The 11,980-nt window shown below is 43.3% G+C and overlaps 2 protein-coding genes across 6 annotated transcripts; one reads left to right on the plus strand and one right to left on the minus strand.

Moving 5' to 3' along the window:
- The first annotated feature begins 278 nt into the window (after positions 1-278).
- On the plus strand, positions 279-6,560 carry LOC120952372 (uncharacterized). Of its 4 annotated transcripts, XM_049605994.1 has the most exons (4): positions 286-413; positions 534-585; positions 787-1,011; positions 1,060-1,280. In XM_049605994.1, the coding sequence occupies exons 1-4, from the start codon at positions 399-401 to the stop codon at positions 1,209-1,211; spliced, it is 444 nt and encodes a 147-aa protein (XP_049461951.1). In that variant the 5' UTR covers positions 286-398; the 3' UTR covers positions 1,212-1,280. The 4 variants fall into 4 exon arrangements, with proteins under 4 accessions (XP_049461952.1, XP_049461951.1, XP_049461950.1 ...); XM_049605995.1 differs by lacking the exons at positions 534-585; positions 787-1,011; positions 1,060-1,280 and adding exons at positions 5,971-6,022; positions 6,214-6,560 and having other exon boundaries at positions 279-413; XM_049605993.1 differs by having other exon boundaries at positions 288-413; positions 787-1,280.
- Positions 6,561-9,676: 3,116 nt separating this feature from the next.
- Positions 9,677-10,468, minus strand: LOC120952758 (bifunctional endo-1,4-beta-xylanase XylA-like). Of its 2 annotated transcripts, none has more exons than XM_040372240.2 (2): positions 10,059-10,468; positions 9,677-9,981 (listed from the first exon to the last, which is right to left on the minus strand). In XM_040372240.2, exons 1-2 carry the CDS (start codon positions 10,345-10,347, stop codon positions 9,833-9,835), a joined length of 438 nt encoding a protein of 145 aa, XP_040228174.2. In that variant the 5' UTR covers positions 10,348-10,468; the 3' UTR covers positions 9,677-9,832. The 2 variants fall into 2 exon arrangements, with proteins under 2 accessions (XP_040228174.2, XP_040228175.2); XM_040372241.2 differs by having other exon boundaries at positions 10,089-10,467.
- Between the last annotated feature and the right edge of the window lie 1,512 nt (positions 10,469-11,980).

An 11,980-nucleotide genomic window follows, 5' to 3' on the forward strand; every position in this document is an offset into this window, starting at 1 on the left:
TTATATCCAATTTTTCAATCGATGTCTTTTCTGAACTCGATACTTTTTTGAAGCTATGATCATCTACAACATTTTCTACTTCTGTTCAATGTATCATTTCCGAGACATTGTAAGATTCATTCAAGAGTTTCATTTCAAACGAGTATTACGCTATTGATCATTATTATGCTCGATCGAGCGCCAATTGTAACTGTAGGAACTGCGGCTGCTGGCGCTGCCGAAATGAAGTCATTGATGATGCCCGATGTGAACCTGCGACCGGCCGAACCGAGCCCTGGATCGTGCGAGAACTATAAAAGAACGCACAATCTGCCGGAGAACGATCAGTAGCGAACAAGCGAACGCGTCTGTTAATACATTTTGGAGCAGTTTGAACGAAGGTCGTGTGAAAGCATAAGATGGCAAAGTTTCTGGTACGTTGTGTGATGCTGTGTGAAGATGAAGGAGGAATCTTGGACCGTTTTTACTCTCCCAGTGAAAGGATTGTGATCTCTAACGTGTTGTCGTTCTTCGCTTTTTACTCCAATTTTTAGATGTTATCCCTGTTTCTGGTGATCGCCATCGTCGCGATGGTTAGCGCACAAGGTAATTATTAGTGTCGGTGTCGTTGGAGCCGCTAGAACGCGAAAACAACCAAATAATTAAAGTTTAGAAACACTAACGGTGTAAAATTGAGATCAGAAACCGATTTCAAATGACTTGCTGCAGAAGCAATCCAGTGGATGAAACTGACAAAACAAACGTAACATTATTTGCTCTCCTTTGCTCTCGCTCCCTATCTAATAGGCGGACACGGTGGGCACAATGATGGACACGGACATGGCGGATTTGGTGGCCAGGGACACAATGGCGGTGGCCAGTACGGAGGCTTTGGCGGTGGCCAGTACGGAGGCTTTGGCGGTGGCCAGCACGGAGGCTTTGGCGGCGGCCAGCACGGAGGCTTTGGCGGTGGCCAGCACGGAGGCTTTGGCGGTGGCCAGCACGGTGGCTTTGGCGGTGGCCAGCACGAAGGCTTTGGCGGTGGCCAGCACGGAGGCGTTGGCGGTGCCCAGCACGAAGGCTTTGGCGGTGGCCATGGACAGATGAACGTGCACGGAGGTGGTGGCCAGCACGGAGGACACGGCCAGGGTTTCGGAGGACACGGCCAGTTCGGTGGTCACGGACACGACCATCAGCATGGTCATGGTGGATACAAGTCTCACGGCTACTGAATGAGTAAAGTTTAGGTTTGGTGTGTTTTCTAAGGGATAAAATAAATTGTGATTTGAGTGTACATATGATATCGTGTTTTGTGTTTCGTTTTGCGTGTTTGTGTGTGTGTGTATGTTTCTAACGATTTAATGAGAATGAGCCGGCGTGCTACGATCGCATCGGCGAATGATGGAGCGCGCTACGCAAAAGATGCCGTAGCTTGATCTTTGCATCAAAGCAAACAGTTGCACTTACTAAACAGTGGAAATTCCAAAACATGTGTAGGGTAAGTGTACCAATTATGGCTATAGCACCAATTATGGATATAACGAACACTATTTTCGCTCTAAAACAGTCTATTTGCATTCTAAAACCACGGAAGGATTTTTCATTTCAATTATGAACATTTTAACACATTTGTGCTTCATTAGTTTCATGTTGGTCACTTCCGTTTGTTAACTATCACCCTTTTAAAATGTGTTGCCAAGATTTTTGGTATCTCTTACCATTTTGATAAGAGCAGCACTGTAGGATATTAGCGATTTTCAAGCACCTAACCATAATTTTATCTCAAAATCATCATTTTGGTGCAAAATATTAGTTATTTAACGACTACACATCAAAATCTACCAACATTTCATCGAAAATATGCCTTTTTTCTGTACGTCCATAATTGGTACAACTAACCTTCGGTGTACCAAATATCGCAGTAACAGGTTGGCTGATAAGTCCCCGGTCTGACACATAGATGGCGCCGCTAGTATTAAATGCATTTTTTTTATATAGTAGCGGAACTTGGGGCAAGTGTGCCACCTTAAGCATTTCAAGTTATAACTCACTAAAACGTGGTTTTCAAAAGCCGATTTAAATCTCATAACCATTTTACATCTATTTCCTCACTTATAAATGAGTTTCGCTTGAAAAAAGTGCAAATAAAACAGTTTTTGAAGCGTTTTAAAAAGGGTCCAAAAAGACGTTGTTTTTTGGGCTATGGGGCAAGAGTGCCACTCGTATGGGGCAAGACGGCCACCTGGTTAAAATAACCGTATTTCTTAGATAATAGGAAATAATTACGTTTGTACCACTAGTGTATGTATTCCTACATGTATTTAGTCACCAATGAACCCTTTTTGACCACCAACTGTACCACAATATGGTTTGTTACTGTTCTGTTTTTCTGGCGTGGAATCCGCTCACAATAGCGCACCATTCCGCAGCACACTACAACAATGTTTACATTTTTGACAGCTCGCGCCTATGAAAGATGATGGCACACTTGCCCCAAACAGAGATGGCACACTTGCCCCAAAAGTTGTAACCGCGCGGCTACATGAGGTGAAATATACAGCGAAATGAACTATTTGACAGGCGAAATATCTGACGGATAAAGCATCACAGCAACCAGCTGATGTGCAATGTAAACAAATAACGTGCACAAAATCGTAATTAAATCCATGAAATAACTTCAATATCGAGTACTTCGTCAATTTTCAGTCAACAGTTCATAATTTCTTCTAATTAGGGAATGTTCTGCTTAAGAATATATTATTTTTAATAGAATTTCGAAAGCGGATGTTGTGTCTCCCCCAACCCTTTAGCTGTACCTGTCAGATATTTCACCTGTCAAATAGTTCATTTCGCTGTATATTTCACCTCATGTAGCCGCGCGGTAACTTTTTTGAAATTGAATTTTTCAGTGACAAAAAGAAAGTTTTTTTCAACAAACCCCACAAAAAATTTCACGTTTTCTCAGCTATGCGGTGGTGTAAATATTTTCTCGGTTGATTGTTCGCATGATTTTTGAGAGCTTATTTGATTGGATTCAAAAATTATAATATTCTGCTCAATTTTGAAACTCAATATAAATCAGTTCAAAACAATGGGGAATATCGATTGGTCTATATGAAATTCGGCTCAGTATACCTAGTCATTGGAAAGGAACCAACTGTATACACAATTGATCATTAAACTAAAGTTTTTAAGGAAAAATGCTTGGTGGCACTCTTGCCCCGTATGGCACACTTGCCCCAAATTCCGCTACCAACCTTCAAATGATTCGTGTCAAAATTTGACGTCTGTATGTCAATTAGTTTGTGAGACAGAGCGTCTTTTGTCAAGCAACTTTTGTTATTGTGTTGTTCCACCAAGACAACGCACCGTGCCACAAGTCATTGAGAACGATGGCAAAAATTCATGAATTGGGCTTTGAATTGCTTCCCCACCCACCGTATTCTCCAGATCTGGCCCCAGCGACTTTTTCTTGCTCTCAGACCTCAAAAGGATGCTCGCAGGGAAAAAAAATTGGCTGCAATGAAGAGGTGGTCGCCGAAACTGAGGCCTATTTTGAGGCAAAACCGAAGGAGTACTACCAAAATGGTATCAAAAAATTGGAAGGTCGTTATAATCGTTGTATCGCTCTTGAAGGGAACTATGTTGAATAATAAAAACGAATTTTGACAAAAAAATGTGTTTTTCTTTGTTAGACCGGGGACTTATCAGCCAACCTGTTACCAATTTTCGGCAGCATTTAAAGTGAATAATTACTTGTTTTTAGTGATTTTAAAATTCCAAGCGGGCTAGTATAAAATCTGCAACCATCAAATCTTTCATAAAAACCATACTTTTATTGTTTTGGTGCTCTGATTCTGTTAATAATGAAACCTGCCGAACTATTGGCTAACTGCAAATCTGTCGAAACACGTTGAACTCAGCACATTTTGTTTGATATTTTGAAAATTATGCATGGAAATGATGTGAAACTTCGTATATGAATAACAAATGAGCATATCTCTATGTAAAAAAATATGTGTTGATACCATTTTCAACGCGTTTTTACGTAATTACACGTTTTTAGCTACCCTGCCGAAAACAGGTGCACTGCCGAATACTGGTACAGTTACCCTATGTGTTTTAAGCATCATTTATTTGTAAAGTGTTCGAATCAGTAATCATTGGAATAATCAGAAGAATGTAATCGAATCAGTTTCACCAAAATAATGCAGTTTCGAAAGACTTTCATACGAAGAAAGTGAAATCTGAACCCGCTCGTGTCGCCTTATTGCCAAATGCCTGATCGATAGTTAGTGCTAGTCTTGGCCAAAAGTATCTTGGTCAGAAGATAGTTGAACTATGGCTACGATTGTGATATGAGTGATATGAAGGATTGCCAGGTGTATGTCCAAGCTCGGTGTCATCATAAAGGTGTACGAAAGTATTTTTTTAGAATTAGCCTCATCAATTGTGCGATTAATTGAGCGTGGATATCAATACAACCAGTGATAGAAAACGGATATTTTAAAATGTTAATTTTACGTATTTAATGGTGGTTACATACTTATATTGGTGCAGTGAACTTATTATTACTTGATTTCAGTTAAAACAATGTCACAAAGTAATTTTTGGTGTAAATATCCACGAGTTTTGGCTTACAACCACAATTGGTACAGCTATGGCGAATTGCTAGGAACACTATAGCCATAATTGGTAACTTGAGATGCAATTTTTAATCGAAATTTTCTATTGTTTCGCTAAACATTGAGTCAAAATAAAAAATACTCTCGTGTTCTACACATTGTAGGCTACATAAAACCAACCATAAAGAAGATTGAAATTTTACCCAATACTTATATTTACAGGCGTTAAATCGGTATCTTGATGACATATTATAGCCATAATTGGTACACTTACCCTATTGCTCACTAGATTTTTCCTATTCTAACAGATCGTATTACTCATCAAGCACAGCCAAGGACATTGTGGTTGATGACCCAGAGGCACTGGGTTGCAATGTGTGGTCAGAACACAATACAATAAAAAAAACTGTAGCTTGTAGATGCGAACACCGCTGAAAAGCCGTTGATAAAATCTTATTGCGTAAGACATATTTGTAGCAAAATGTGCCACCATGTTTAGCGTATTTGTAAACAACTGTCTTGCACACCATACAGCCACAACACATGCACCCGAAAGGCAAAACATTCTAATCGCAACCAGTGACACGGCAGAGTCTATTGCCACCGTATTCTATACCGCACAAAACGTCCTTTTCCCCGCTCGCCCATCAACGCACTTAAGAACGCGTTTGTGAAGTGTTGATAAGGATTTTTGCATCTGTTTTACTGTTTTACGTGTTTATCTCATTCATTGCGACCGGTTTTTTTTTTGTGATGCCTTTGGACTCGCAATAGTTCGAATGATCGTGTTTCCATCCCCCACCGATCCATTCTATTTTTATGTTTTTGCTTGCTTTTTTGAGACTCTATTTCCCCGGGGCTGGGAAGAACCCACTCCGAACTAGAAACCTCCGAAGTTGTTTGTCCGTCCCAAGCAATACCCTGTGTGTGTGTTGTCATCCTTCCTCCACCAAACCATCCGGCCACCTCATCGGGGGTTGATTGCGTGTAATCATATAAGATTGTGCTGGTTATGATGATGAACTGGTCGAGCCCTGCATCTACCGCTGCCGAAATGAAGTCATTGATGATGCCCGATGTGAACCTGCGACCGGCCGAACCGAGCCCTGGGTCGGGCGAGAACTATAAAAGAACGCACAAGCTGCCGGAGAGCGATCAGTAGCGAACAAGCGAACGCGTCTGTTAATACATTTTGGAGCAGTTTGAACGAAGGTCGTGTGAAAGCATAAGATGGCAAAGTTTCTGGTACGTTGTGTGATGCTGTGTGGAGATGAAGGAAGAATCTTGGACCGTTTTTACTCTCCCAGTGAAAGGATTGTGATCTCTAACGTGTTGTCGTTTCTTCGCTTTTTACTCCAATTTTTAGATGTCTTCCCTGTTTCTGGTGATCGCCATCGTCGCGATGGTTAGCGCACAAGGTAATTATTAGTGTCGGTGTGGTTGGAGCCGCTAGAACGCGAAAACAACGAAATAATTATAGTGAAGAAACACTAACGGTGTAAAATTGAGATCAGAAACCGATTTCAAATGACTTGCTGCAGAAGCAATCCAGTGGATGAAAGTGACAAAACAAACGTTACAATATTTTCTCTCGCTCCCTATCTAATAGGTGGACACGGTGGCCACAATGATGGACACGGACATGGCGGATTTGGTGGCCAGGGACACAATGGCGGTGGCCAGCACGGAGGCTTTGGCGGTGGCCAGCACGGCGTTGGCGGTGGACACCAGGGAGGCTTTGGCGGTGGCCATGGACAGAAGAACGTGCACGGAGGTGGTGGCCAGCACGGAGGACACGGCCAGGGCTTCGGAGGACACGGCCAGGTCGGTGGTCACGGACACGGCCAACAGCATGGTCATGGTGGATACAAGTCTCACGGCTACTGAATGAGTCAAGTTTAGGTTTGGTGTGTTTTCTAAGGGATAAAATAAATTGTGATTTGAGTGTACATATGATATCGTGTTTTGTGTTTCGCTTTGCGTGTTTGTGTGTGTGTGTTTGTGTGTCCGTGTGGTTCTAACGTTTTAATGAGATTGAGCCGGCGTGCTACGATCGCACCGGCGGATGATCTTGCGCGCTACGCAAAAGACGCCGTAGCTTGATCTTTGTTTACCAATGGTTGACCTTGCGCGAACGGTTTACAAACAGGGGATGAGAATACCTTTGATAGAGCTGACAAGACGAGGGAGGCTGTTTTGGAGTGGGTCGTGTTTCAAATATTTGTGATCATATTTGAATTGAATTTTTTACCTATTTTTGAAGGAATTATAAGCAAGCTTGCTGAGGATCGATCTTGACCATGGAGGTTGTTTTGGAAGGGTCTTGTTTGAAATATTTGTAAACAAATTTATTCATATTGAAATTTTTACCTATTTTTGTAGGACATGTAAGCAAGCCTGCTGAGGATCAAACTTACGAAAGGGCAATGATAACATTAAATGACGCAAGCAGCAAGTACTACTACGCGTCCGCCTCTTCCAGGCAATAAAAATGCAATCCAATGCACTGTTCTTACGTTTAATGAGATCGTTTACGTTGAGATCGTTAAAATGGCATGACATGCAGAACACAACCTCTGCTTGGGCAGTGAGGCTGCCAAACATATACAGAGCCCCTGGCAAAGCGTTGGTGCCTAATTACAACCCTGAACAGATTACCGGAAAATAAGCCGGTCGGAATTGCGCTTCCCTCTGCTGATGATGCGTTGATTGCGCTTCCCTCTTCTTCCTCCTACGGAAGATAAGAAACCAAGAACGAGCGTCTGCTTAAGAACCCGCCCATAAGAACAAGATTTTGGATGCTGTCTGTACACAACAAACCACAACAAAAAATGTAAGCTAACCAGCTCAGCCAAAACCGGTTAGACCGGATCTGTTTTATTGCTTTCGTTTGCTAAAATAGCAAACATTTCGGACCTCCTGAGTGATAGAATTATCACTGTCCCGTGTCCGTTGCTTCTTGTACTTGTTATCGCTCCATGCAAAAGCCAGCCAAGCGATTTCTGCCAGAATGAAAGTGATCTGGCATTAGCGTCGATTGCACCCGAAAGCCCCGTTTGTGGTTCACCTAAGTGCTTTTTCTTTTTTGACGTTATTTTACCGTGTTTTTTTGCGGCGCCCCTGGGATAGATAGGTTGGAAAATGTGCGGATACACAAAAAAAGTGTTAGGAGAATAAAACGTTCGTCGCTTACGGTCCCACTGAAATTCATCAGTCTGTTTTGGTTGCTTAGAAGGGGCTTTTAACCGTAATTTATCTTGACAATAAAAAGTTGAGCTCGTTTTACAGGGTTTCTCACTGTATCTTGTCACAATGGCATACGTTCTGTCGTGATATGTCACAACATCTTTTATTTGGCGTAACGTCCTACGCGCACATGCCCGGTCTATACAGGCTTTCGAGACTTAATTCATTACCACGTAGCCGGATAGTCACAATCCTTGCTACGGAAGGACGGTCCACTCTAGGCTTGAACCCATGACGGGCATGTTATAGAGTCGTTCGAATTGACGACTGTACCATGGGAAGTTTATTGTTCATTGATTAGTATTGTCCAACTAAAAGCCAATATTCTTATCCTAAATCTAATCCTAACCTGACAAACCATAAATTAAAACAGTGCCTGTACCTAGAAAGAAGTGAAGGAAGAAGATTTAACTGAATGTAAGTATAAATAACCGAAGGATACCAAGGAAGACCTAAAGTCAAATAAGTGACACAGACTGTTAAAGCGTCAAAAAGAAACCAGAATCATGGGATCGTTTGAACCACATCCTTTTGTGTTTCAAGAAAAATGGAACCCATTTGCAACGGGAATGCCGATGGAGTAAGATAGAGTAAGCAACCCTGCAACGGAAATGTGAAAATCTGGTTTGATAATTTTAGTTTAGCACATTTTGGGAATTTCCAGGATTTTTGAATTTTTGCACGTTATAAAAGCGAGCAACGATTCGCGGCACAGATACACTCTGCTTCTAGCATCATTCCGTTTCGAACCTACGTTCAAAGTACGACTCCTGCCAACATGAAGATTATTCTGGTAAGTGTTATGTGAGATCGTTCTGTATTCAAAAGATCTAACTTCTGAAAACTGGGTTTTAATATAATTTTTGCTATTTTCTTTTGTCCTGCAGCTAATTTCTGCATTCATCCTGCTCTGCATACAGCTGGCTAGTGGAGCTCCCTATTCAACGGCATACGCAAAAGCACACTCGTCCTCACACGCTGGAGCCGTGTCGATTGATTACTCGCCGGCAGCCTACGAGGAGAGCGCAGAAGAGATAGCGCATGGTGGCTATGGTGGCCATGGTGTACAGATTGTACAGATACCCCCAGTACATAGCTTTGCCAAAAGTTCTGCTCACAGTGTAGTTTATTAATCTCACGAATGACACGGGCATGTTTATTAATCTCACGAATGACCATGGATATGAAGATTCAGTAGTTTGGCGCATCCTGTGCCAAGCTATTTGCATTGTTGATTAAAAATGTCAATAAAATGCTAGCAAAAGGACTTACCTAGGTGCAAAACATGAACTTTAATTTCTTCTTTTGATGTGGTGAAATACTCTAGCTAAATAAATAGCTTCCCGGAAGCATTCCAAAACTTCATTAGATCCTGCATTTGATGACTGTACCAATCAGCTATTAGTTAAATAGTAAGTTAGGGAAACTTTTAACAATCACATAAAGAAATAAAGTAAAGAATCACATTCAATAGGTTCATATTTGACCCGTTTGCCCGGTCCCATGGTAATTCTTACGACTCATGCATGTCATGGTTTCAAATCCCATGTAGATTTTTGTATTTGTAAGAAATCGCTGAAAATTAGACGAAAAGATTTAAAGGACTCCCATGTGGCATAGTCAATGCGGTTGAGATCTTTCCAGAGCTTGATTTGAATTTGTCAAGACAATTGCATACTTTTAGGCGCTTTAGATGCTCTATCTCTCTTCAACAACCGCTCGATGGTTTCATCTGAACATGACAAGCCAATTGCATACTTTCAGGCGCCAAACTCTAAATCTAACTCCAACTGTTATTAGAACACATATTCAAACAAAAAACGCCCTTGTATGGTGCACACAGTAAACTTTATTTGAAATGTGAATACAAAGAAGAAGAAAACTTAAGTATGATACACATCGACGTCCGCTCCTACGAAACTGGCCCAATATCTGTGTCAAAGGGATCGGCGAATCGGCACTCAACATCTACATCGGCCGCTTTACCATGCGTTCCAGCGGTTTCCAGCGGCACCGGCGGGCCATCCAGCGGCGGCACCACGTCCAGCCCAGCTGTTGTAGCCAGCGCCAGCGGCTCCATAGCGGTTCCACTGGTCAGCACCGGCACCCCAACGGTTGGCGGGATCGTATCCTGACGAAAAGACAAGTTGGTAGAGAGAGAGAGAGAAACACACCACTTTAACATCGGTCCACAGTCCTGTAGCAAACCTGCGCGGCGGCCAGCGGCCATGTCATTACGGTTGTTGTAGCCACGGTTCCAGGCGTTCGGGTGGTTCCACGCGCTGCCATGGTTCCACGAGCTGGGATGGTTCCAGGCGGCCTGATCGCGGCCCCACGTGTTCTGGCCGGCGTTCCAGGCGTTCGGGTTGTTGTTCCAGGCCGACTCGGCCTGATCCAGCCCATCGGTGCGGCCCTGCTGGCCCGGCTTGCTGTTGTCGGCCGGTGCGGCACAGACGGCGGCCACCAGCAGCGCACTGATCAGCACAAACTTGAACATTTTCGTTGATCGTAGGTGGATGTTACAGTTGATCGGGTAAATTGACACTGGTGAGCTAGCTGAGCTGTGCCACTTGTTACTACTGAACTGTTTGTTCAACACTGAATGAAAATTACGCTAATTGGTAAGCTTTATATAGGTGGGAAGCGCCGGTGTGCAGTTGCAATCTACCTCGGGAGGGATTGTGCACCCCGCGGTACACTGAGCCGTCCGCGCTCATCCGTGTGACGTTTCCGTAGGCTGTTGGATGGGTTTGAAATATTCAATGCCACGGAGAAGGAGGAGATCTTTATTCTAATACTTATTAGCGGACCATGATCCGAGCGCCCCGCAGCACTGCATCGGCTGCGATAAACCTACGGGAAAGGTTAAAGTGAACCGTACGATCGAGCCATATCGGCGTGAGGCTTTTCCACCAACCACCAACCACCAACCAACATCATCTGCCCAGCATCCACATCACATTCGGACCGCCGGTGTCCGAAAAGACCACAGCCACAGTGAGCGCAGTGATGGCGGTGGCCTATTGCCACACCGCTCCATGCTGGCTGTGGCGATAATTTAAACTAATGCTTTGGTTTATTTACATTATTACACTTGCACACGGCGGGATGACTATTCACACTCACCGTGCATGTGTTTGTGACGGTATGCACCGCAGATCGTGGTTCATTCATCATCCGCAGACGGCGGTTAATGTACATTCGATTAATAGTTCACCAAATAATTAGCCGCACATTATCAGCAACGAAGGTGAAAGAGGGGGGGAAGGGGGCAAGCATTTTGTTTTACCAGTAAACGGCAGGAGTATCGATTATGCTGCTCGCGCCGGTGTTGCTGGGTTGGAGGATGATCGTTACCGGCTGCCAGTGCCACTGCAACTGCATCGGACGGGGTGGGATCGGGCAACAAATGAGGAGGAAATGATTGATGATGCTACCATGGCCTTAAGGGTGAGGAAGGGCCTCTGATAGGGGTGTTATTAATTCTAATTTAAATTGTTTCACCGTTCTAACGAGTGGTATAAATCATAGCTGAAGCATGGACACTTCATAAAACTGTGTACAATTTAAAAGACTATTTTTTAACATTAAATGTAATATTCAAGGGGAGTACATTTGAAACACCACCTATTCAATGTAACAGTTTCAAATGAAATATGCTAACGATCGTGTAATTTTTCAAATGCAACCAAATGTCAAAGCAATCTAGTGGCGCGAGGATGCGGCACTGCTCTCTTCGCTTAGCAACGCGGTGTAGCACCGCTCCATCTTTCGCTGGCATAGTACGTACGTAAGCTACGCAGGAAGCTACTTGCACGAGCCCGAATGTGTGACCTTATGCGTATTTTAGCGCAAAAGCCCTCGCGCAGTGCCCGCAGTGTGTATCGATCCTGATCGTTGATCTTTAATTAGCTCGTGCAATTTTTTTTCTGTATCTATGTCACCACTGTTAGTAGCGAGCGGACAGCAACCCGGACCGGAGAGCATATATACAACTGCAAGACAAATAGTAATCGGTCGATTAGCATAAATGATGCACGCCCCCAAGGGGGTGGTGGGCAATAAAAAATAATACCAACACACAAAATATGAGCCATCTTTGGCATTTTCGCTAATCGCTGTTATGACTG

This window comes from Anopheles coluzzii, chromosome 2 (genome assembly GCF_943734685.1).
Source record: "Anopheles coluzzii chromosome 2, AcolN3, whole genome shotgun sequence".
In the NCBI taxonomy this organism is placed as follows: Eukaryota; Metazoa; Arthropoda; class Insecta; order Diptera; family Culicidae; genus Anopheles; species Anopheles coluzzii.

Excerpts from the sequence above, each read along its gene's own strand:
- LOC120952372 (XM_049605993.1), top strand. Across the intron at positions 586-786 it reads CGCGATGGTTAGCGCACAAG|GCGGACACGGTGGGCACAAT; the intron begins GTAATTATTAGT and ends CCTATCTAATAG.
- LOC120952758 (XM_040372240.2), bottom strand. The coding sequence starts at position 10,347 with ATGTTCAAGTTTGTGCTGATCAGTGCGCTGCTGGTGGCCGCCGTCTGT. Across the intron at positions 9,982-10,058 it reads GGCCGCTGGCCGCCGCGCAG|GATACGATCCCGCCAACCGT; the intron begins GTTTGCTACAGG and ends TCTTTTCGTCAG.